Source organism: Stenella coeruleoalba (genome assembly GCF_951394435.1).
Source record: "Stenella coeruleoalba genome assembly, chromosome: 15".
Lineage (NCBI taxonomy): Eukaryota > Metazoa > Chordata > Mammalia > Artiodactyla > Delphinidae > Stenella > Stenella coeruleoalba.
Window position 1 is genome coordinate 20921907 of NC_137161.1, and position 24292 is coordinate 20946198.

Below are 24292 nucleotides of genomic sequence, written 5' to 3' on the forward strand. Positions count from 1 at the left end.
ATTATAAAATTGGCCGTTTAGCTTGATTTATGCTTTTCGAGAAAACTGCCCGTCCAGGAAGCTCCTGTGTCGGTTTGGAAACCACTGCTGGTGCACAGCATGATTTCTTCAGTTGCTTTGTGATTTGCTTGGAAATTACCAGCCTCTGGGTGTTTTCGTGACAATTTGAAAACTGCGGTGACTTAACCAAAACAAAAGTCATTACCTTTGTCCCCGTTTTGACAGCTAAGCAGGGAGAGGGGAGTGATCATTTCTTTGGGTGAACTTTTTGAGGAGGTCAGATGGGACGCAGGAAGGGACAGAAATGAAATAAAACCCTAACAGTTCCAATGGCGTCACTGTCCCAAGGTCACATGACGCAGTGCTGCAGTGAGTCCCCCACTTCACCAGAGAACAAGGGCACTCAGCACATCCACAAAATTTGCTCTGAGCATCACTAACAGCTGATTTTTTGTTTGTTCTGTTTTCAGTGTTTTACTGATGTACAGTATATGCAGAAAAGTGCACAGATCCTCCGTGTACAGCATGAATAACTGTTTCCCGTTGTCATTTTGTTTCCAGTGTTTCCTGAGCGCTTACTACATGCCCAGCACCAGACACGCGCAGGCATCAGTTTAATATTCACAGGTGGGTGCTATTGTCCCCAGTTTACAGATGAGGAAACAGACCCAGGAGTAGATGACCGACCCATACATACCCAGCTGGCAAGCAGCAGAGCCAGGATTCGAACCCACGTTGCAAGCCCCAGCTCTAGTGCTCTCAACTGGTATGCGCTGTGGTTTCAGGAGGCCCTTAGGTATGAAGGAAGTGATCTGAACCCATTCTTTCCCCACCATAAACACTAGCCTGTCCCTGCCTGAGTCACTTAATCAGGCTATTTTCTATGCTGTGTTGGCCAGTGCAGTAGCCACTAGCCACGTGTGGCTACTGAGCTCTTGAAATGTGGTTGGTATGACTGAGAAAATGAATTTTTATTTAATCTTAACTAATTTAAATTTAAAACTGGATGCTTGAAAACTGGGATATGCGAATCTACTCTGCCAATTCTCAGTCTTTGCCGGAGAATTATTGAATTAGAAACTCTGGTCGGGGGCAGCAATCCGGTCCTCAGGTGGAAATGAGGAGAGCAACGGGGCTCCCTTGCTGCAGGCGTGTTCTGAGCTACAGCATTTTTTGGAGGACAATTTGGAAGGAACTATCAAGACTCTAAGTGTTCCTTTAAAACCTACAATTACCCTTCTAGGAATGAGTTTTACCCACACAAATCCCCAAAGATGTCCGTTACAGTATTGTTTAAAATGGTTAAAAATTGGAGCCAATCTATATGTCTAAATTAGCCAGGAACTAATTAATGAAAGGATACCCATAAAACTGGATTCTGGGAGACCATTAAAATGAATAAGTTAGATCCTTATGTTACTGACATGTAAAGATGTCCATAACATTAATTAAGGGTTGAAAGGAAGCGTAAAGGCACAACCACTACCATGGTTGTATTTGCGTAGAACTATATAGGTACAGCTTTATATAGGTCACAACATTCTCCCAAGGTATATGTCCAAACCTTAACAGTAGTAGGTTCTGGGAAATAGGCGCATATGCTTCTGTACTGTTTGAATTTCTATCAGAATCACATTGTTTGTAATATGCTGTAATCACAGTCGAGGAGAAATGACGTTTTAAAAATTCTGATCTGGGCAATTCCCTAGTGGTCCAGTGGTTAGGACTCCATGCTTCCACGCCGAGGGTCCAGGTTCAATTGCTGCTTGGGGAACTAAGATTCCACAAGCTGCACAGCACAGCCAAAAATAATAATAACAATAAAAATAAAAATTTTAGGGCTTCCCTGGTGGCACAGTGGTTAAGAATCCGCCTGCCAATGCAGGGGACATGGGTTTGAGCCCCGGTTCAGGAAGATCCCACATGCCGCGGAGCAGCTAAGCCCGTGCGCCATGACTAGTGAGCCTGCGCTCTAGAGCCCACGGGTCACAACGACTGAGCCTGAGAGCCACAACTACTGAAGCCCTCGCGCCTAGAGCCCGTGCTCCGCAACAAGAGAAGCCACCGCAATCAGAAGCCCGCGCACTGCAACGAAGGGTAGCCCCTGCTCACCACAGCTAGAGAAAGCCTGCACGCAGCAACAAAGACCCAACGGCGCCAAAAAAATAAATAAATAAAATAAATGTAAAGACATTGTTTTAATAAATAAAAATTCTGGTTTTGCTGTGAGAGGCACACTGAGCAGGGGGAAGGGGGTGACAGTTCTCAGTCAAGATGACCACACTAACCCAGCTGAGACTCCACAGTTTGGGGTCCTGAATCCTGAGCCCCAAAGAAGCCCTGGAGTCCCTAATACTCTCTTCATCCAGAGGAAGGGGAAACGGCACATATTGGGGGTTACTCACATCTCAAAGTATCCAAAAATCAGTGACCCAGGGTAGTGTGTGGCCCAGGAAAGGCCTGGGTTTGGGGTCTCACGGACCAAGGTTTGAAACCCACTCCAGGGACTTCCCTGGTGGTCCAGTGGTTAAGACACCATGCTTCCATTGCAGGGGGCATGGATTCAACATGCAGTCAAAAGAAAAAAAGAAACCCACTCCACCCCTTGGCGGTAACCTTGGGCCATTTACTTGACCTCCCAGAGCGTCTGTTTCCTCATCTGTAGGATGAGAGGAATTCTTGCTTCACAAGTGTGTGGTGAGGATGAAGTGAGATGATGCACACCCCCAGCGTGGGTACTCAACTTGGTCCCCTGGCCCCTCGGGCTTGGCCCTGAGACACCAGTGGCCCAAACCTTCCCTCTCCTCTCCTGGGATTCCTGTACCTGCAGCTGCCCAGCACCAGGCACAGCGCCCCAGCCGCCTGGCGATGAGGACCCGTGGGATCTGGGGACACGGTGAAGCCAGGGCCACCAGGGCCATCTGGGCAGCAGGGAGAAGGACACACACACACACACACCCCTCCTACCTTACCAGACGAAATGCCAGAAAGGGGGCCTCAATCCATTCCCTCAGAGGCCGGGGGTCTCAGCCTCCCACCCAAGCAGCGAGGGCATCTTTCCACAGACAACCCGTACACACACAGCCAACAATCCTCCAGAGCTGCTAGCCTTCCAGGGGCCCCAGGGAGCTGTCTGGCCCGCCTTCCGCTGCAGGCGCCGCTCCGGGAGCACGGCCGGACATTCTTCCTGCAGAGCCAGGCTGCGGCCACCCTCCCTCAAGGCCTGAGCTCGCCCCAGGAGGCTCCTCTGGCTCCTCCAGAATGGCTGGGGGCGGGTGGTGGACGGTCGGGGGGGGGGCTTGGTGGCTTTTCTGGGTCAGCAGGAAGCCGAACGATGCCCCAGCAGCCCCCTACAGACAGCAAAGGGGCAGCGGCACTAAACGGTACATGGCATTGCACGGAGCAGGGCAGTTGGAGAAAATGTCAGACAAAGCCAGCGGGGGGGAGCTTCAGCCAAAGGGGAGTTTTTGTTATTAAAAGTGTTTATTCGATGCCAGGAAAGCCCCCAGAAAGCACAGCACTGACAGAAGCTCGTGACAAAGTGTGTGGGGAGAAAGGGGCGTGTGTGTGTGTGTGTGTGTGTGTGTGTGTGTGAGAGACACACACACACACACACACACACACACACATACACACACAGAGAGACACACAGAGACACAGAGAGAGAGGGAGAAAGATAGGGGTGGTGGGGAGAGACATGCTCCAATTTGTGTTTTGGATGGATTGCTCTAATAGGGCAGAAAAAAGCAGAGCCAGAGAGAACGAAGTCCAGGAGACTAGCTAATAATTCAGGCGCTAATAATTCAGACTCATTCTCTTGCCTTTGTTTAGAAGTCTTACGGTGGCTGGTGGGATGTGGGGTGAGAGAGAAAGAGGGGACACAAAGATGACACCCAGGTGATCCCTGAGAGGGCCTGTCCCCTTCTCCAGCCCATCAACCCTGCTGCTTGCCCGTAGCCAGCGGGGGTAAAGGGACAGGGGGTTTCTTGAAAGGTCAGAACTTTCTGTCTCCTCCATATTCTCCTCCAACACCCCAACCTGGAGAAGAACTGGCACAGTGGAACAGGGACCAGGCGCTAGAGTCAGGGTCCAGATTCAAATCCCAATCTTACCCGTGTGACTCTGAGCAAGTTGCTTGACCACTCTGAGCCTCAGTTTCCCCATCTGTAAACCAGGAATAACCAAAGACCCTACCTCACAGAATGCTTGTGAGCATTAAAAACCATCATGTGGGACTTCCCTGGTGGTGCATTGGTTAAGAATCCGCCTGCCAATGCAGGGGACATGGGTTCGAGCCCTGGTCCGGGAAGAGCCCACATGCTGCGGAGCAACCAAGCCCGTGAGCCACAACTACTGAGCCTGCGCTCTAGAGCCCGCGAGCCACAACTAGTGAGCCCATGTGCCACAACTACTGAAGCCCGCGTGCCTAGAGCCCGTGTTCCACAACAAGAGAAGCCACCGCAATGAGAAGCCTGTGCACCGCAACGAGGTGTAGCCCACGCTCGCCGCAACTAGAGACAGCCCGTGTGGAGCAATGAAGACCCAACGTGGCAAAAAAAAAAAAGAAAAAACAATCATGTGTATAAAAAATGCATAGTGAAGCACCTAGCACACAGTAAGCACCCACTAAAGGTGAGCTCTTCCTATTGTAACTAGGCAAATGGCAGATAATGTACATAGTTATAAAATTAATATTTGTTATTAAAATCAACCTGAAGACTAATCAAGGAGTCAGTTTGAGGGAATTCCCTGGTGGTCCAGCGGTTAGGACTCGGCACTTTCACTGCCGGGGACCCAGGGTTCAATCCCTGGTCAGGGAACTAAGATCCTGCAAGTTGCGTGGCATGGCCAAAAAAAAAGGATGAGTGATTTTGAGCTTGATTTCACATACAGTGAGTTTGAATTAGAAAACAGAAGTTCAGAGCAAGATCCCCCAGCCCTTTGAACAGGTGGGAAAGAGATTCCCAAAGGTCAGGATGGCTCAAGGTGGTACCAGGGCTGCACAGCTTGTCAAGTGAGTGGACTTGGTCAGGCCCAGCAGGTTTCTCTGGGGCCTGCCCTCACGGGCCTCTGAGTTCAGTCGGCAGCTTCTCCCCAAGGGCCAGCTTATACTGTCTTCACAGGCTCAGGCTCCTCCCTGGGGGGACTGGGAGGTGGTCTGTAACGGAGAAGAGCCGGGTCTCTGGAGGCGTTCGTGTGTCCATCAGTGGAGGAGACGAGTCGGGGGTCCCTGGGGAGCAGCTCACTCACCAAAGTCCTCTCCCCTCCCCGGCAATTCTCCCATCCACCTCGGCCGCTGCTGCAGCCCCGCTGACTCTGGGAAAACCAGGCTGGGAAGCAGTGGAACATTGGATCTAGGGTGACAATGAGATGAAAGAGTAAGAGGGAGACAGAACCACGATGGGGCAGGAAGGGCTCTATATCAGAGTCCGAATATCTCCTTTTCTTACCCCATTAATTGTACACAAACAGTACGGGCTATGTGATTTGTGGGGCCCATTAAAAAAATGAACAATGTGGGTCCCCTTGTTCAAAAACTAAGAATTTCAAGGGAATTCCCTTGTGGTTCAGTGGTTAGGACTCTGGGCTTTCACTGCCGAGGGCCAGGGTTCGATCCCTGGTTGTGGAACTAAGATCCCACAAGCCACGTGGCACAGCCAAAAAAAAAAAAAAATTAAGAATTTCAAGACAGTGACAGCAGAACATTAAACGAAACATGAGGCTCTTCTGAACATGTGACCTTGTGGAACCACACAGGTGACAACCTGTGAACCTGGCCCTGAGCACAAAACTCTGAGTGCGTGTCCAAGTGTGTGTTTTTCTGGGGAAAGGGCCCTCAACTTCCTTTTTCAACTGTCAAGGTCATGACCTGACAAGGTCAGTGTGACTGAGGTTAAGTGAGGGTCCCTGCTTCTCACCACCACCTCCTTTCTCCACTCGGACAGGCAGGGGCTCCGAGAGTGAGACATACAGACAGACCTTGGGGTAGGGCAGGCCATGGTGGCCCTGGGGACAGAGAGAAGTGGATGCATGAGAGATGGCATTTAGGACTTGCTGATGGACTGGACGTGGGTGGGAGGAAAAGAAAGGCATGACGGATGACTCCCAGGCTCGCGGCTCAAGCAACTAGACCAACCAACGGCAATGCTGTTCATGGAGATGCGGACCAGCTGGCAGAAGATCGGGTGCTGTGTTTTGCTTTGTTGCGTAGCAAAGGGAATTAAGAATCCCATTCTAGCCATGAAAAGGCATGGAGGGGACAGATAATAGAGCTCAGAAGGGAGATTAGAGTGAGATACATTTGGAGTCACTGGCATAGAAATGGCATTTAATCCCACTGGGATGGATGAGGTGTCCTCGCTGTTCAGTGAGGGTAGAGCTCTGATACTTGGGCACATTATTTAACTGCACTGACACTCTGAATTCCCACCTGTAAAATGAAGATAAAAATAATATCTTCTTCATAGGACTTCCGTAAATGAGCTTGTGAACGTTTAGCACGGGCTCTGGTATCTATTAAACACTCAATGAATATCAGCCATTATTATTACTGTTACTATTGTTATCACGTCTTTCTCCTTCCTTTTACAAATATCTCTGGCGCCTCCATTGTGTGTCAGGCATTGCTGTGCATGTTTTGGAGACATCAATTATCGAGCACGTCATGGGTAATAAGTCCTATGGCAAAAGAAAACATAGAGCAGAGCCAGAGTGGGGAAAAGATTACAGTGTTAAGGAGGGTGGTTGTCACTGAAAAAGTGACATTTGAGCAGCACCCTTCGAGGTGAGGTATGTGTGGGGAGAAGGGTTCCAGGCAGAGGGAACAGCCAGTGCAAAGACCCTAAGGAGGGTGATCGGAGGTGAGGTCACAGAGATAATGGGTAGGGGGGGGCCTTTGTAAAGAAACTCTTCACGGCAGAGGTGACTGGTCCTCTAACGTGGCAAGAACAGGTCTCCCACACAATAAGGCAGAAGGTTCTCTGACATGGCAGAGACAGCAAGATTTCCAACACGGTAGAGGGAGCAGAGCTCCAACATGGCAGCCGCCCTAGGCTTTGGGCAGGCCCTGAGGCTCCTGTTTCCAGTCCCCCACCTCTTAGAGGGGCCTCACCTGGCAGAAGAGCCTCACTAGCAGGGCCTCTCCTCCTCTTGGCTATGCAACGTCTTCTGGCAAAACTTGGCGGGGACTTTGCTCCAGGGCTCCCAATCAAAGCAAACATCTGAGTCATTTTCCTCTGAATCTGTGGAGGGACAAGACAAGGCCTCTTCAGTGGTCACATCCTAGCTCCTATTTTCGATGCTAAAGGAGCCCCCTGCAGGGCCCAGGCATCCCCTGCAGCCTTATCTGAGGCCAGGGGGCCAAGGCAGAAGCATGGCAGATGAGACAGCCCCAAGACCTCAGGAAGACTTTAGGGCCTTGAAGGGTGAGCTGGGACCAAGAACGAAGGTTGGCCCATGACACATCCATCTTCTAGAAGAGGAAGGACCCTAGGGGTGAGCAAATGACCTACCTGTATTGAGCATGGCCCAGGAGGGGTCACCGAGGAGACACAAGCCCACCTACCCACCTGTCCATCCATCCATCCACCAGTTCATTCATTAACAAATGTCTGAGTATATGTGTCCAATGGTTTCCCTTACAGCACTGTTTTATGGTGAAACACACACGCGCACACACACACTAAAATAGCCTGGAAACCATGTGTGTGTCCATCATGAGAGGTCTGGGTGATGAAGTGTGGCACAGTCACGTGTGGCATGTCATGAGGCTTGCAAAACACCCGCATTAGATCTGTATCTTGTAACTTGTTGGATGTCTATGGTATATTACAAGAAAGTTGCAGAGAAGTATATGGTAGAATCCCTTTTTTAAAAAAAAGAACGCCCCCTTCACCCACCAAAGCCCCCCACCAGGGATCAAACCCAGGCCCCGGCGGTGAAAGCACCGAATCCTAACCACTAGACCACCAGGAAACCCCCTTGGCCTTTTCTTGGTCTGAAATCTGAGGGGCTGTCTTCAACCTCCTCTACTTCTCTGTAACCAGTGAAACAACTTGAGCATACTCAGAAAAACAATAATCTCCCCCTTCTCCCTCTTTTCTTACCTTGCCTTCCCGAGATATGCCATGTTAGCAAGCTCAGGTACCCATCTAATAACACGTGTAGGTTTTCCTGCCGCTGGGAGGTGGCAGCGCTGGACGCAAAAGCAGGTCCCGGCTCCACAGTCCCATGCAGTTCCATGGGGGCCCTTGTCCAAAGGCAGGGAATTCGGAGGCTTCATCCTCCCTTCCTATGTCAGGCTGGGGATCAGCACTGCCCTCCCTGGCCAGCGTCTCCAGGGCTCAGCTGCCAACCATCTTTTCTTGCCTCTGTACCCATCTCACCAGGCAGCTCCCCCCTCCCCCCCACTTGCTCCAGCCTCCACTTGGAAAAGCGCATTGGCATCCTCACGTCCTCGTGGGCCACGTGGCACTTGCTGCTCAACCTTCTCCCTTCTGGGCTCTGAAATTGCCCTGCTGAGCCAGGCCAGGTGGGGGTGGGGAGGGGGGAATCAGAGCTCCTCTTGACGGCTGTTCATACTGGATTCCAGGCCAGACTGATTCCAATCCAGAGATCCATGGCAGAAGAGAAAACCCCAGGCCAGGGTGTCCCGAGCCCCAGCCCCCCAATCCCTGGCAGGTCCAGACCCTGGGTTTGAGCCAATTCTCAGCACAAAGACAGAACACAGAAATACTGAGATTCCCAAGAAGACGGGGACCCTGAGGAAGGGCTGCTTGCCTCACTTTAAGGACAGTTTCTCTTCAATGCAAAATCAACAAAAGGACCTGTTTCAAACTGCCGTGTGAGATGTCAGTGGGTAAACAGCCTCTCAGGAGAAAGTCTGAGAGCGGGGTCAGACAGGGCAGGTTGTGGATGGCTTAGAGATGGGCCTCCAAGGAGAATGAATTGCTGGAGGAGGGTAGTGTCTTGGACCTCAGGGAAGGTGTCCCACCTTCCGGAAAACCCATCCAAAGCTACGCCTACACTTCCTCCTACCTTGACAAAACCGACACTGCCTGGATTATTTCTCAGCTTCCAAACACCTGCTATGTGCCATGTGTGTACAGGTACCCGGCCCCTGACATGCATCTCTCCACAGCCCCAAAGGGTAGGGACCGTTATTATCTCCATTTTGTAGGTGAGAAAACTGGGGCTCAGAGAGGATTCGCCCCAAGTCCCACAGTTGGTAGGTGTCAGAGCCCAGGTGAGACACTGGACAGTCGGCACTCTTAAGGGTGTGGCCTTGGACAGGTAACTTCTCTCCAAACCTCAGTTTCCTCACTTGTATGATAAGGATTATTTCACAGGGTTAGTCTGAGGATTAAATGAAATAAGGTACACCAGGTGTTTAGCACAGGCCTAGCACAGTGTTCAAAAAAGCTATTGTTATGAACGATTAAGGGGCAAAGCTGAAACCCGGGCCCACATCCCCTAGACTCTGGAGAAACGGGATTTTATAGCCACTGCAGGCAAGGGCTCTGCCTTCTACCCAACACTGGCCCTCAGGGAGGGCTGCCGTCCACCCTGGTAAACAAACATTTTCTGGAAGCTCTCGCCAGGAACTCGTAACAATTGCACAATTGCCGGCCCCTACATGTGAGATTATGGGGCAAGTTGGGGGTGAACTGCTCAGCTTGTCTGAGCACCATCTGAGCAGAGCTGGCAGCACACTCAGTGCCCTCCCTGCGCAGGTGGTCAAAGGTCATGGGGCTGCTGAGCGGGAGGTGGGAGGTCAAGCAGTCCCCAGGAAGAGGCCCCTAGGTGATGGGAGTGCCGGGGGAGACGGGACACCTGAGGAGCAGAGTGTCATTCCTGCCACGTGGCCAGGCCGTCCCCCGTCCCCACCGGCCCACCGCTCCCAGCCTCCCTCAGGCCTGCTTCGCCCTGCCTCCCACTCCTCTGGGTGGCATGCTGAGTTCAGGACAGGTGTCGGTCAGCTTCTGTGATCCTGTGTCCCACAGAAACCCAGATCCTCCCTGATGTGCGGTCTGGGCAGGAAACTGTGTGAATGGTCTCTGGGCACCTGCTAAATGCTGAAGGCTGCTGTACCCATCAAGCTGGTTGCTGACTGCAAAAGCACAGGGCTGAGGGCCGAGAGGGGCTGAAAGCCAGCCCACGCTCTGCTCACCAAGCCTTGTGCCCTGGCTGCATTCACAGGAAGGGACGTCTTTTACTAATTCATCTGCCCAGAGGGGCCACCTCTTTCTGATTTGTACCAAAGACCTTATGTGCTAGCCGTGGCCCTGAAGGGACACCTTTTTGTATGTGTATTTATTTATTTATTATAAAGATTCAATTCCTTCTAAATTAATGATTGGTCACAAAAACAGAAAGCATTTACTGCCATGCTGAAACATACATTTTACATTTGACACCATATTTCACACAAAAATTATAGTTCCACTATTCTGTATATATATATATAGTTTACATACACATTTTGATAATAATAGCTTCTATTACCGCTGGTACATGACTACTGCTTCTTCAGAAATAATATGAATTTTGTATACACGATAACCAATTCCAAGTACATTTCTGCTCCAAGTTTATTTTACCACAAATATATTTATATTATAGCGCAAAAGTAATAAACCGTTTTATCTTCTATCTAGAATATCTTAACTAAATTCGCAGTCACATTCACAATACTTTCATATGTACCAAAGACCTTATATGCTAGCAGTGGCCCCTGAAGGGCCAGATGTGCACACACACACATTGTTTTCCAAACTCAGGATTCACTCTGGGACTCCAGGTTAAGAAACGCTAAACTACCAAGTCCACGCTTTCCCGGAGCCAGCAGGAAACCCCTCTGCCTGAAGGACGCCCCTCTCTCGGCAGTTGTTTGGGGACTCCCAGCATATCCCACGCCCTGCCCAGCCTCCAGGATTAGGGCCCGGGCCTGGGCAGCTCACCTTGGCTGAGTAAGAAGTATAGCCAGACGATCAGCAAGAACAACAGCAAAGCCACGGGCAGACAGAGCCAGAACACCAGGAAAGAAAACGTCAGCTCGTTCACCAGCGGCACCAGAGGGTACTTCATGGTGCGTGTGTGGCTAGGCCAGGCTGGCCTGGGCTGGGCCGGCAGGGCTGCCCTGGGGACCTGGCGGGCCGGGCCACGCTCCGCTCTCAGCCCAACTGTGACTGAAAGGGTGACGTAATAAGGAAACCACAAGGTCCTTCAGGCAGCTGAAGAGAGAGCTGTTTTGGACGAGTGGGAAGAAACTGGGGACAGTGGGACAGTTTGACTGAGAACAAAAGCTCAGGCTTCCTGGCCTGGGTTTGAATCCTTGTAAGATGCTGTGGGTTCACGTGACACCTCCCCGACCCTCCTGTAGAATAGAAATAATCCTTACCTCGCCAAGCTGCTAAAAGTTAGTAAAGTGGGTACAAATTGCCCCCGGGTGGGTGTTCATATATCTGAGGTCACATATTCCTTCTGGAGCCAGCAAGGCCCTCAGTAAATGACTGTTATTTAATCTGGAAGCTTCTGCATCTCTCCTTATTAGGGTTTTCAGTGAAGAGCTTCTAAGACTTGAACCTTGTTCCTTTATCTCCCAAATGGGCAAGACACCCCCAAATGCTGAGCTTCTCTCTCCCCCTCGCCTCTGTCATTCTTTCATTATGGAGTAGTCAGTAAATCTCCGCGTCAGGTCCCACGACAGGAAGAAGGCGCTGGACCTCCCAGGGCCTGACAGCCCCTAAGCTGGAGAGAGACTCTGGCCAGGCTGGGAGCCTGGTGGGTGCGGGAAGTCCACACGAAGAGCAGCTGCTGCTTATGGAGGGGAGGAAGGCGGAAGCGTGGTATTCTCCAACTGGCCCACCTGCCTCAGCCACTGCCAGCAGAGGGGCGGAGGGGGCTGGACGGTACTTATGAGACATGCCGATTGGCGTGCTCACCCTGCTCTGCTGAGTCAGAACCTCCAGGGGGTGAGGCTCGGACGCCACACGTCAATAGGCAACCAGTCTGAGGCCGACTTGATTTTCAGACCACGGCATCTCATGGAGCACAGGTTGGAAAGTCAGGCAGACCCAGTTCCAGGCTGGGGGAGCCGCTGTAGGAAGTGGGTGGTAGACCTAGGGGAGACATGGAGTGGAAGGACCCCCTTAGAGGAAGACACTGGCCCAGGGAGAAGAGTAAGAGGGGTCCAGCCACAGTAAAAATGGGGGCGGGGACAGCTGGGGTTTGGAGGGCCAGTGTGTTTAAAGGGAGTCTTAGCCCAGCTGTGGAATGACCCAAGTCCCCAGCAGAGGAGGGTCAGGGCAGATGGTATTAGAATGTGCACCCATGAAACACGGTAGCCTGGCAAGCTGTGCCACTCAGGGCCCGGGGGCCAAGACCAAGAGCTGGGCGGTCTGGGTTGGGGTGATTTCTTGGCACTGTTTTTTGTTTGTTCGTTTTTGGCTGTGCCGGTCGTAATTGTGGCACGCAGGATCTTTAGTTGCAGCATGCGAACTCTTCGTTGCGGCACGCAGGATCCAGTTCCCTGACCAGGGATCGAACCCGAGCCTCATGCATTGGGAGCACGGAGTCTTAGCCACTGGACCACCAGGGAGGTCCCTTGGCACTGCGTTCTGAAGGGGCTGGGGTCAGAAAGAGCTGAGCAGCACAGCTGAGAAAGGCTCGAACACAGACCCCAAAACAGGGCCACCGTGCAGTCAGCCCAGGGCTAAGCTCCCCCGGCCACCAGAACCCAGCAGCAGGTCCTGTGGTGAGGAGGCAAGCAGGTGTGGACACACACCTGAGGGGAGGCAACTCGCAGCCCGGGCTTCCAGTTGCACTTTGGGGGGCCACGCATTGTCACGTGGAGTCAGTGCCAGGCTGGAGGGGTGGCTCTTGGCAGAGTCATGCACCACAGCTGTTTGCTCAAGTGGTACCACCCGCCCCCCCCGCCACGTGTGACCTAGGCATTAGGTGTTAATCTGGCCCCATGGAACCTTCTGCAGCCAAGACCCTACAGTGGGCAGCGGGAGGACCTCCCCCTGCATCTCTGCTTTCCTGACTGGCCAGCCCTGGCAGAGCTCAGATCTTCTGCAGGCAGGGAGCTCAGCTGGCATTTCTGTGTTCCCAGGACACAGAGAGCCAGCCAGCCGCTCAGCAACTGCTAGCCTCTGTAAGGTGGGCCTCTGTTGGCAGTGCTTTAGTTACACAAGCTCCTTCCAGCATAGAAGGCCAAATAATTTTCTTTTTAAATTTATCAAATTTTGAGTATTTCATGATACTCTACAAAACCAGGGTGAAAACCTACTGATCTAAATTATGAAGAACACCCATGCCAGAATCAAACCAAAAGCACACATGACATTTTTAGATAAGAATCTCCTTAAAATTTAATTGACTAAATGTATTACATTCAATATTCCATGGGTTTCTTCTGGACAAAGGGGCTGCATAAATACAAACAAGCCTCTGGGCCTTCTTCCCTAACTGACGAAGAGGAAACACAGGAGGCGAGGGTACACAGGACACCTTCATATTTACATTTCGCCTTTACTTTACAGTTCAGTGCCAGAAATATTTACAGAAAATACAATAAGAAAAAGATCATGTCTTGGCAACATACCAAAATTCATACAAATTGTGTATATGATTTCAAGCAAATAATGATACTGCTTATTTTTTAGCCACAACTGCCAAGCCCTTCAGAGGAGAAAGATGTTCTTGGTCACTGCAAGAGACAAGGACTTGGGAAACTTGGTTTGCTTCAACAAATATTTATTGGGCGCCTACTGTATGCAAGGCACTGTGGAATCCCAAATTATACCTTTCCCTCACCATTAAAAAAAGAAAAGCATCTGAAAAACATGAGTTGATACTCCGAGAAAAACACTATACAGTACATGGCTTCTTTAGCTACTGAGAACCCACAGTTTGATTCCACATTGAACGGGTGGATTACCTCCAATCTCTCCATCTCGGGAAAAGAGGCTGTCATGGAAATCCCTAAAACAGACCACCTAACGCAACTTACCATTTCATGTAAACATATAAATCAATTCTTTTTAGGAAGATATAACCTGAAGGGGTTTAAAAATGCTGAATGGAGAACTACCAGCAGGAGTGTCAAATTACCTCCGATACATTTTTACCATCTACATGTCTTTGAGCAAGGCTGACTCCCACTTTCTTTGGGTAAAATTCCACCTTCCAATATAAATAAATACTCTTGAAGACACTGCTTCTCTAAAAATCACTCTGCAGAGTCTGACAAATGCTTCCTCAGTGTATGCAGGAAGTAACCATTCATGAAGCCCTCACACACAAAACCTGTAGGAACTGACATTACTGGCCAAAGATGTAGGTATTTTATTTTTATAAATGAGTCCAGAGGAAAATGGGTGGCCTCAGGGGACCTGAAGACCTGGAAATGGAGGACAGCATGCATGCATGTGTGTATATATTGCCAGGACGGGAGGCAGTCAAACCACCATGTAACTATCCAGGTCAAAGGGCCAACGGACAGGAGGGGGTCTTAGGAGGAAGCACTGACAAAAGAGAGCCGGCTGAACAGGAAAAGGCAAAAGCCCTCCTCTGTCCTCAATGCTCCCAATCAGAGAGGGGGAGAGAGCCCCTACCCCCCAAATGTGAGAAGGGACTACGAGGGGCTACCTGCCTCTGTCCCCTGGGTAATGCTTTCCTTGTCAACAAATGCCACACTCATCCACACCCTGGTGCACCTGTCACATGCAGCAACTAAACTGTTTAAGCCAAAGACCGAAGTGGTCCTGGCTTCCCCCCAAAGGTTCTGAACCTATGTTAGCAAATTTATCAAGTGGACTACTAAAGATTATTATTGGAGACTAAATATGCTCCTCTGGCATTACTGTACTCAAAGTGACTTTTACAAAGGCAGTTGAGAGAATTTAGTGACCATGAACTCAAACCCACAATAGTGAAAGGTCCAAGGGTCCCCACCACACTCCCTTTTTAGGTAGATGTGATTTTGAGCAGAAGGAGTCGGCACCTGACGAGGTATGTGTGCCCCATACTCCGTCTGTGCTGTGCACACTGGGGTTTCACGTCTCTGGGAGCAGCACAGTCCTAAATCCATCCCTCCTTCCCTGGGAGCCCACAAAGTCTTCCAGATCATAAATGCATTCAACATGGTTGTTCACTGACTTATCAAAGCCATTAGAATTACAAAGAGTTGTCAGAAATTAGAGCAAACTGAAGCATCAGGAAGGCCACCCCAACACACACACCACCGTACATTTTGCTGACAGCAGAACTAAGCCAAAGGTAAAAGTGTTATCTGAAGAGTCACACTGAAGAGGTACACCTGCATCAGTTATTTTTAACCTCTGGAATGTTATAAGTTGCACGTTAATTTATAGCCTTCTTTGTCCACATCCATCAGAACAAGTGCTCATTTTTTCCCATGAAATGTCAATCTGGAATTTCCATGAAAGTTGTTAAACCTCACTTTACACCTGCTGAGCTACTAAAACATTTTTAGGGTAGAACGCGCTAATCATACAACCCCCTCCCCCATGCTACCATCTGGAAACATCAATTTATTGCCCAGATTAAAAAGAAAATCAATTACTGAATAATATTATACCCTGGATGGAAACTGGAGTCATAGAAGGAGGAGGTTACCTTTACCTGAGCTTAAAACAAACACGAAGAAAAAGGTACGGCAAATTTAAAACCAAGAGCTGCTATGCCGTTTCTTGCTCATAGATATCAACATGTACTTCTGGAATAGAAATATCTGCACAGGGAATTAGGTCCTATACTATTCCCCACCCTCTAATTAAACTACCAAAACATCAAACCAAACAGACCGTTGTAGGCCTGACCTACAGAATCTACTGACATCAGAGTTCAAGTGGGAAATCACCCCTTATACAACTGTGATCACTCCTCTTTGGACTTTTAAATGTCACTTATTTTCTTAACATAAAATAATCTTAATAAAGAAGAAAGTACATAAGAATAGGAGAAATGAGCAGTGTATACTCTAGCACTGTAACAGGAATCCTTGTAAGGATGTTCTGGGTCTGGCCACCTCAAAACATTTATCCCTGGCAGAAAAGTAGCAGCGAGGTAACAGAAGTATTTCAAAAACCCGGGCAGGGATTTGTTGTGCCTTCAGCCGGCAAAGTCCAGAAAATATGACAACAGCCATTTCTAAAAGCAGCCACCCAAGGAGGTGGTCACTAATGTTTGTCAATTATGATGAAATCTAGTAGCTCTCTGGGAGAGATCTGAATTAGTAGCGTTGAGAGGCTATTTCCTGAACCCCAAATTAGAATCCTTCATAAACTACTGCAGTTTCCTGCTTGGTCCTGAAATGAGACAATGGATGAAACCAAATAATGTTTAACCTTTGCTATGAATTTATATTTCTTAATATTTAACCAAGAAATTACCAAGGAATTACAAATGGTTAACCTGTCATAATGTCACGGAGCTAGACAATAATGGAGAGAGTGGAGGCACCACAGCTGTCTTCTAACTTAACTCCACAAACTCCATTTGTATCCTCATTAAAGGACTGGGCCATGCTTCCATTTTAGATCTGTTCCTGGGCTGCCCAGAAACTGAGGCCTTCAGACAGACCTTTGCAGTGATGAGATAACTTTCTGAAGTGTGGAGAAAAACTATGAAATATTTTAATCTCAGACTTCTTATCTGAGCAAAAAACACTTAAGTTCTTTTCCGTCAGTTTGACATTTGGATGAGAGCTGGATGACAAATGGACCTACGAGTGAGCAGAAAGTTGAGGTTTCCTTCCTTCTCCTCCATGCTATCAACACGAGTCTTTAAATGTCCTGGAAGAGTCTGAGACAGATTTTACTTTTGAACACAACCTCCTAAAAAGTGAGGTATAAAACTATCTTCAACTTCTAATTTGCAAATTTGAAACTACCAATGCACATGTTTAACTGAGATGCATAAAAGCCTTTCTCCTCAAAAGGCTTATATTTAACTAAAATTGTCACTTTTAAAAGAAAGTTTATGGCTAAAACGTATATCATCATTACCAGCAGGAATATGATTGTGTCTGGGAGCCCATTTCACTAAAAAGCCGAAAAGTCTTCTCTCAGATGGGTTTATAATGTGTCTCTTCTATTCTGGTGATTAAACAGTAAGCTCTTGGGGAGTGATTTGTTTTATTGTTACAGTGATCACCTATCAAATTGTTTTGCTTTGATATTATAGCTCCAAACTAGAGTTCAATAGTCCTAGACAGACAGTGGTCTAAGAACTACAGTTCTTGAGTCCAACCTCCTGAAAAAGTGAAGTATAAAACTCTGGCTCCAACTGCTTGTTCCGGTACTTGTTGACAATGTCGGTGATCTTCTGTTTCCGGCGGACATGTGGTGGACTGTAGGAGTCACTTTCCAGTCTCTTTCTTCTACAAATGTTAATTACAGTCTGCCTCACCAGAAAACCTTGAAAACAGAGGGTTTTAGTCAGCTAGGTGAACTATCAGTATTCAAGTGAACTATTCTCTGCAAACTCAAAACTACTTCATTCCATTTGCAAAACTCCTTGTCCCCAGAGAGACAGAGCTCTACTAAGATAGAACTGTCAGAAGAAACACACAATGACATGGAAAAACAAAATCAAAATCTAGCCTGACAACCCCTTTCCTGCCCTGGAGTGTAAACAACTATGCTCGTTTTCCAGTACTGGAAGTTTGTGAATTACAGCTGTGCTCGTACTTACACGATTAAGCACACTTCAAAACAGAGCCAAACATGCTTCCTTTTAACAAGAGCCACAGGATTTTCCACATGTGGGACCTACTAAGTAATATCATCATTTCCTTATTTATACTTCTTTTTGGTTCATGAAAATGTTAAATAAAAAAAAAAAATAGAAAACTCAATGGGACTTCCCTGGTGGCGCAGTGGTTAAGAATCCGCCTGCCAATGCAGGGGACACGAGTTTGATCCCTGGTCCGGGAAGATCCCACATGCCATGGAGCAACTAAGCCGGTGCGCCACAACTACTGAGCCTGTGCTCTAGAGCCCGTGAGCCACAACTACTGAGGCCGTGTGCCACAACTACTGAAGCCCACGAGCCTATAGCCTGTGCTCCGCAACAAGAGAAGCTACCGCAGTGAGAAGCCCACTCACCGCAATGAAGAGTGGCCCCTGCTTGCTGCAACTAGAGAAAGCCCACGCACAGCCACGAAGACCCAACACAGCCAAAAATAAACAAATAAATAAATTTACTTTAAAAAAAACAAATGAAAAGAAAATTCAATCCTTCAGCCACATATGAAGCTTACCGAGTGCTCGCCTACTGACAATCATCCCATCCACAAGAGGGATGACCATGTTAAATTTTCCAGTGGCTCCTTGAATTTTAATCCGGAATAATCCAGTGTTTAAAGGGTGGATGAAGATGACAGGAACTTCTTTTTCAAGAGCAGTAGATCTTAAGAAAAGAAAAAACTCTTTTTACCCCAGATATTCAAGAGCTGAAGTCCCCCATGTATAATATAAGAATACCAAGGGGACATACTGCCAGGCAGTATTTGAGAAGAGACAAGTGATCAGTCTGCTCAGAATCTTCTTTCTGGGAGCCCACGGTGAAGCTCCCCACACCAACACCTGACCCTAATTACCCATCAATGGGGTTGGCCTTTTGAAGCTGACCAAAAAAGGCGCTAAAAATTGTGCTTAGAAAATCACTGGGGACACAGGGTGGAAGGAAAGGCCAGAAAAATGTATGGTGGGGAACCATCAATAGCAACCAGCCATTTTTTTACTTTTACTTAGTTCCTCCCTCCTGTAGGGAACAAGAGTGGGGCTGGCCAGAGGGCAGGGAATTCCACCACAGTCAATGCTGGCACCTCAGAGCAGAAGTGGAAATACAGTTTAGGCTCACTATGGGAACCCCTGATATGATTTTCTTTTTAGGGGCTGGGGAAAGAGGTCGGGAGGACCTTAGTCTGCGTCAGTTGCAACTGTCCTCCTCAGCAGAGGTGATAAATGGCTGAATCTTAGCACAGTCAAAGCCCTCAAAGCCTCTGAACAGGTAACACAGCTGCCAAGGTCAGCAACCGTACTTTTAGAAGACTGAATTACACATCATGTGTCAGGGCTATGCCAATGCATCTAGAGGTACCCATGTTACTCTTCGATGCTATATGCCAGGGTTTTGGTTTGCTTTTGTTTTGCAACACAATGAGCTTTCTTTCTAAAGTGATTTTGGCCAAAGGGACAGTGAGTCAATTTTTTAAGACATTTAATAAAAATCAATCCTATACTAATGCTGTCCCCAAGACAAATTCTAAACTTTGCTAAACTACTAGTAAAACACAAATTTTACAGTCCAATCATATTAGAACTTTTGACCTAAAAAGATTAAAACAACAACAAACAGTACAAGACACTTAAAAGTTCTCTTCCAAACTAGTTCTAGAAAAGTACCCCTCATGAAATCTATCCTGGTCTCTTCAGCAAGTCAGTGTCATGGACGAAAAAAAGAAAAAACAGGACTGTTCTGTATTGAGAGACTGAAAGAATTAACACCAGATGGATGAAATGGATGCTGGTTTAAACAAACCAGCTATAAAGACTATTTTAGGGAAAATGGAGAAATTTGAATGTGAGCTGGCTACTAGATGAAATTAAGGAACTGCTACTAACTTTATTACTGTAATAATGTTATCTTTATCTATTTGAAAAGTGTTCTTAATCTTCAGAGGTGCATATTTAGAATGTTAGAAAATCTGTAATTTGCTTTAAAATACTTTAGCATAAAAAACATGGGGACTTCCCTGGCAGTCCAGTGGTTAAGACTCTGTGCTTCCACTGCAGGGAGCACAGGTTCCGATCCCTGGTCGGGGAACTGTGAATAAGATCCCGCATGCCACGCAGTGAGGCCAAAAAACCCCGAAAGCAAACATGGAAGTTTTAAGAATGACTTGCCCTATTCTAGAAATTTAATATGATAATGTTAAAATAAACCACCTTTACTGACTTTGTTTCTACAACAGTAATCTAAATTCATCTTACGTGCAATACAAACCAGATCATGGAAACAGAAGGAACTTACTCAAAGTTAAAATATCAAGTTTAGCTTGATATAAATTATTTGTTTAAACCAAAGACAAGCAAGCAAAAAGCTCTGAAACAATAAAGCCTGCACAGATACATTCTTATTATTCTTAGAATCATATTATTCTGTTTTTATCCTTTTTGTGCATGAAAAGTTAAAATAAAAATCTTAGTATTATAATAAAGTTAGTATTATGTTTTACTTAGAAATATTTTCCCATTAAATAGCTCCTATGTGATGAGGACATTTTAACTGCTATCTATCCAGAATGTTTTGACCAATTTAATTCCATTATTTCTATCTAATATTGCTACTCTATTATCAGCCTTCATTAATACTTAATTGCCTCCACTTCTCCGTCTTTCTTTTTTGCCTCAGATAAATTTAAACAGCAATTAATTATGCTATTTAAAAATCCTTGCTAATTTGATCACCTTGTGCATTAATCTACAAACTTCTCTCTTTGATTCTTCTCCCCTAATTACGTTTACTTCTTACTGCCTTCATCCCTTTTGTTTCATTAAAGTCCTTATCTCTTAATGAAACTGCAATCAACATACTGTAAACAATAGGTTTCTCTATGCTTAAACACAATGCTGACAAACTTCAAGCAAGTATAGAGCGTACCTCAGAGAAGTGCTACTATTTGCAGTAGTCTCCACACCAGTACTGATTTCTGTCATCAGGTCTGAGAGGGGAAAGTTTTCTGGAAGAAAATCATAGCATTACAATTAATATCTCCCTCCTAGGAAACCTATTTTCCTAATCTCTTCACATAGCAGGCAACATATATATGGACTGCGCTATCCTAAAATATATAATCCTAACTATTCTTCACAAATTAAAAAAAAAAAATCTCCCTTAAGACGTATTTTAGATAAGTTCATCTAAAGCAGAGAGTTTTTACAGAACATAATCTATAGTCTTAGAGGGCTTGGAAATAGCTTTAGAAGTTCTGGAAAGCAACTTTCACACTTTCTTATAAACTGAGCTGGATGAGATTCTAGGATAAATACACATTTCTAATGTTCTTAATGCAGCTTACATAAAAATCATGAGAAACATATCCATAGCACAATCCCTAAGGACAAATTAAGCTTTACACTAAAATAAGACAGTAGGGTCTGTGGAAAGAGGGTGAAGGAGGTGTTCCCCCTTCTCCTTTCCAGAGGTTCTGGGGTAACTGGGGGCTACATGCAGTGGGACCAAGTGGTCACAAACCAGTAACTGTCATACCAAGAAGAGTTAAAGGCTTTTTGTAACCATGAGTCTCATCAAATCTTCACAACTATGAAATAAGTGCTGGATCACTCATTTAACACATGAGTGACCTAAGGCTTAATGAAATCCAGGCTTGCTGAACTCCAGTTCCAGCTCTTGGCCACCATATAGGGCCTATGCTGCCACTCCCTTTAGACATTTAACAAGTCATCGTCATCCTATTATAATCTTATTAATGGACAAAGTCCTTACACAGTACCTATATCATCATAGCGTTCCACCCAGACTACAGAAACTCTTGTCTCAGGTCCAAGGGGAGGCACAGGGCGCCCCTGAGGCAGCTTCTTCATTCTGGAACTGGGACTGAGCTATATGAGGCAGAGAAAAGCAGAAGAGGGGAAGAAAAAGAAACAAACAAATAAAAAACACTGGCTTAATAAAACTACAACCATACATTCATCAAGCTACCCAGTGAAATAAGGATCACGTCATGGGAAGTCACTTCTGGAAAAAAGTATAAAATACATGTGCAAAAAAGCCCTTCTTTGGTTCCTCTGTTTATCAAGTCTCAAACTAGAACAAGGAAATGAAGGTCTAGAAACTTCAAATGAAAAAAAGATAAGGAACAGTAAACAATTATAGTTATAAAAATAAAATTTGATGCAATGCCTTAATGAGTGCTTAAAAAGGATCTGAGTCTATCTCTATGGTCAGAAAGCAGGACGATTTTTCCATCATAGCAACATCACTGATTTGCCTGAGGATCCTTTCAGTGTTGAATTCTTGTCAACAGCTTTTCCTGTATCTACTGATATGATTTTTCTTTCCTTAAGTTTGTTAGTAGTCTGCAAAGTATGTGGTAAATGAAAACATGGTGCTTTAAGAGTTGTCATTCTTTGGATTTTAAGAAATAACCAAGCTTTATGCGATTTATTTCTTTTTCTTATTTCCCTGCATAAAACCTCTACTATCTTGTGAATAGAGGTAGTGAGAGCAAACATCCTTGACTCCATTTGGTGGGAAAGCTTTCAGAATAATGTGTAAGTATAATGTTAGCTGCAGGTTTCTAGCAGAGTTCTGTTTCAGGTTGAGGAAGTTCCCTTCTAATCGTAACCACGTTGGCATTCAGAAAATGAGTAGCAATCCCTGACCATTAGATCTGACTAAAATTCTGCATTACCTGACTTGTTCTTCTCCAAACTGTATTCTGTAAAACCTTTTTAAAGGTAGCAACTCATGATTTTCAAAATCAGTCTACTTCAGAGAGTTTTATACAAGTTAACTTTTTTTCCCAAATCAATTTTAAAGGTGAACCACTCCCATATTCTTTTAAGCAAATACTTAACGTTAAAAATCATTTTAAATGTAGAAAGAGCCAAATTAAACTCCTTTACAATGGAAGAAGGGCTTCAGGAAAGTTTACACTACACTTCTTTTGTCTTTTTTACTATTTGTTCTAAATCAATTTTCTTACACCTGTAAACTGATCCTGTAGTCTTGTTATCACTTACTCAGTCACTTTCCAGTAAGGATTAAGACATAACATGAGGGGAGAACACAGATAAGACATAACATCTGATAAGGTAAGAAAAAAGGATAAAAGTAAAATGCTGTCTTCTTGTAGTAGCTGCTGTGTTGCCTCACTCAGTGCATTTATTCAAACACTGGGCGATTCTTCAAAATGCTGTCATCTGTATGTTGTCAGACTTAAGTTGGATTTTGCATGATTAATGCTATGAAATGTATAGTAACTGTTGTACCTTTAGTGGATATTTTAGGGACCAAATAAAAACCTAGGCTTGAGACGGAATGGATGAAAGAACCGAGCACGGAACTGAAATGGCTAAATCAAGGAAAACAACAAAGGCTGAATTAGAATTAAATATTTGTTGCAAGCTGAAAAAAAGAAAAGCATAAGAATTTGATTAAAAAAATTAAGATACTAATGAATCAGTACTGCTATAATTACTTTCTGAGTTAAAGTTAAAAGCTTTTCAGGTGTGATTTTATAATTACTTCCATTTCACTACAAATTTTTGGAGGTTTATCAACAAAGTGACTTACCCTCTGTGAGGAATTAAGATTGTCTGTGTGATTAGGGAAAAGCTCAAGCGTCAGGGATGGCTGTTTCAGAATTCCTGGCATAAGATCCATATTTGAATCACTGTCTTGGTCTGAGATGTTACTTTCCAATGAATCAGCTATAGCATAAAGAAAAAAAATAATTATAATACCTACTACTTCCTTAGAGCAAACGTGTTTATTAAACTAGTTACGCTAACAGTCCAACCTAAGTCACTTAAGCAAAGCATTGCTTCTAGAGCAAGGGTTGGCAAAGTTTTTCTGCAAAGGATCAGGTAATAAATATTTCAGGCTTTGCTGGCTATACAGGTCTCTACTGCATATTCTTCTTTGTAGTTTATTTACAACCCTTTAAAAATGTAAATACCATTCTTAGTGTTCTGAATTTTGCCTGTGTGCCATAATTTGCTGGCTCTGGCTCTACTGAGTTGGTGCAAACAGGCTGGGCCAGAGACACCAGGCAGGGACTCAATAGAGGACAGATGGGGCCTGGCTTCTGGAATTCAGGTGGTAGATCACAGCCTTGACATGAAGGCAAACAGCTGCTAAGACACTGACCTAGAACATGGAAGGCCCCTCCTGCCACGGACACAACTGGTCCCAGAGTAAGAGACAGAGAGGGGCCTAGAGTGCAAAATTAAGGGTCCAAATACAAAGGTGAGGAGGCTGCCTAGGTAGGCTAGGGTACACAAAAAGTCATTAGCCTAGAGATGAGATCATCAAAGTGTGATGTGCAGCATCCTATCCTATGGATGGTCTCAATGAAGAAGCTGAAGTTTTCCACCTACTGCTTGGTCAGGCACAAAGAAATGAGTTTAATTTGCAAGAAGCAAAGGTTCTAGGCAAAATAAGACTAAGAATTCAGACTGAGAAGTAATGATCACTCCTGATCCTTGAGAAGAACAGGCTTAATCACCACCTT

The 24292-nt window shown here is 46.1% G+C and overlaps 2 protein-coding genes across 3 annotated transcripts in view; both read right to left on the reverse strand.

Annotated features, from left to right (window-relative positions):
- Nucleotides 1-7128: 7128 nt before the first annotated feature.
- ADIG (adipogenin) lies at nucleotides 7129-11085 on the reverse strand (the record flags this gene model as incomplete). Its single annotated transcript, XM_079945394.1, has 2 exons — nucleotides 7129-7241; nucleotides 10959-11085. 2 exons carry the CDS (start codon nucleotides 11083-11085, stop codon nucleotides 7129-7131), a joined length of 240 nt encoding a protein of 79 aa, XP_079801520.1.
- A 2428-nt stretch (nucleotides 11086-13513) lies between these two features.
- Nucleotides 13514-24292, reverse strand: part of RALGAPB (Ral GTPase activating protein non-catalytic subunit beta) — a 101682-nt gene continuing 90903 nt past the window's right edge. For both annotated transcript variants that reach the window (XM_079946234.1, XM_079946233.1), the window contains exons 26-30: nucleotides 23353-23489; nucleotides 21548-21656; nucleotides 20695-20773; nucleotides 18290-18438; nucleotides 13514-17444 (exon numbers count right to left, since the gene is read on the reverse strand). In XM_079946234.1, the coding sequence (XP_079802360.1) occupies nucleotides 17251-17444; nucleotides 18290-18438; nucleotides 20695-20773; nucleotides 21548-21656; nucleotides 23353-23489 (668 nt within the window). In that variant the 3' untranslated portion in view covers nucleotides 13514-17250. The remainder of the gene's footprint in view (nucleotides 17445-18289; nucleotides 18439-20694; nucleotides 20774-21547; nucleotides 21657-23352; nucleotides 23490-24292) is intronic.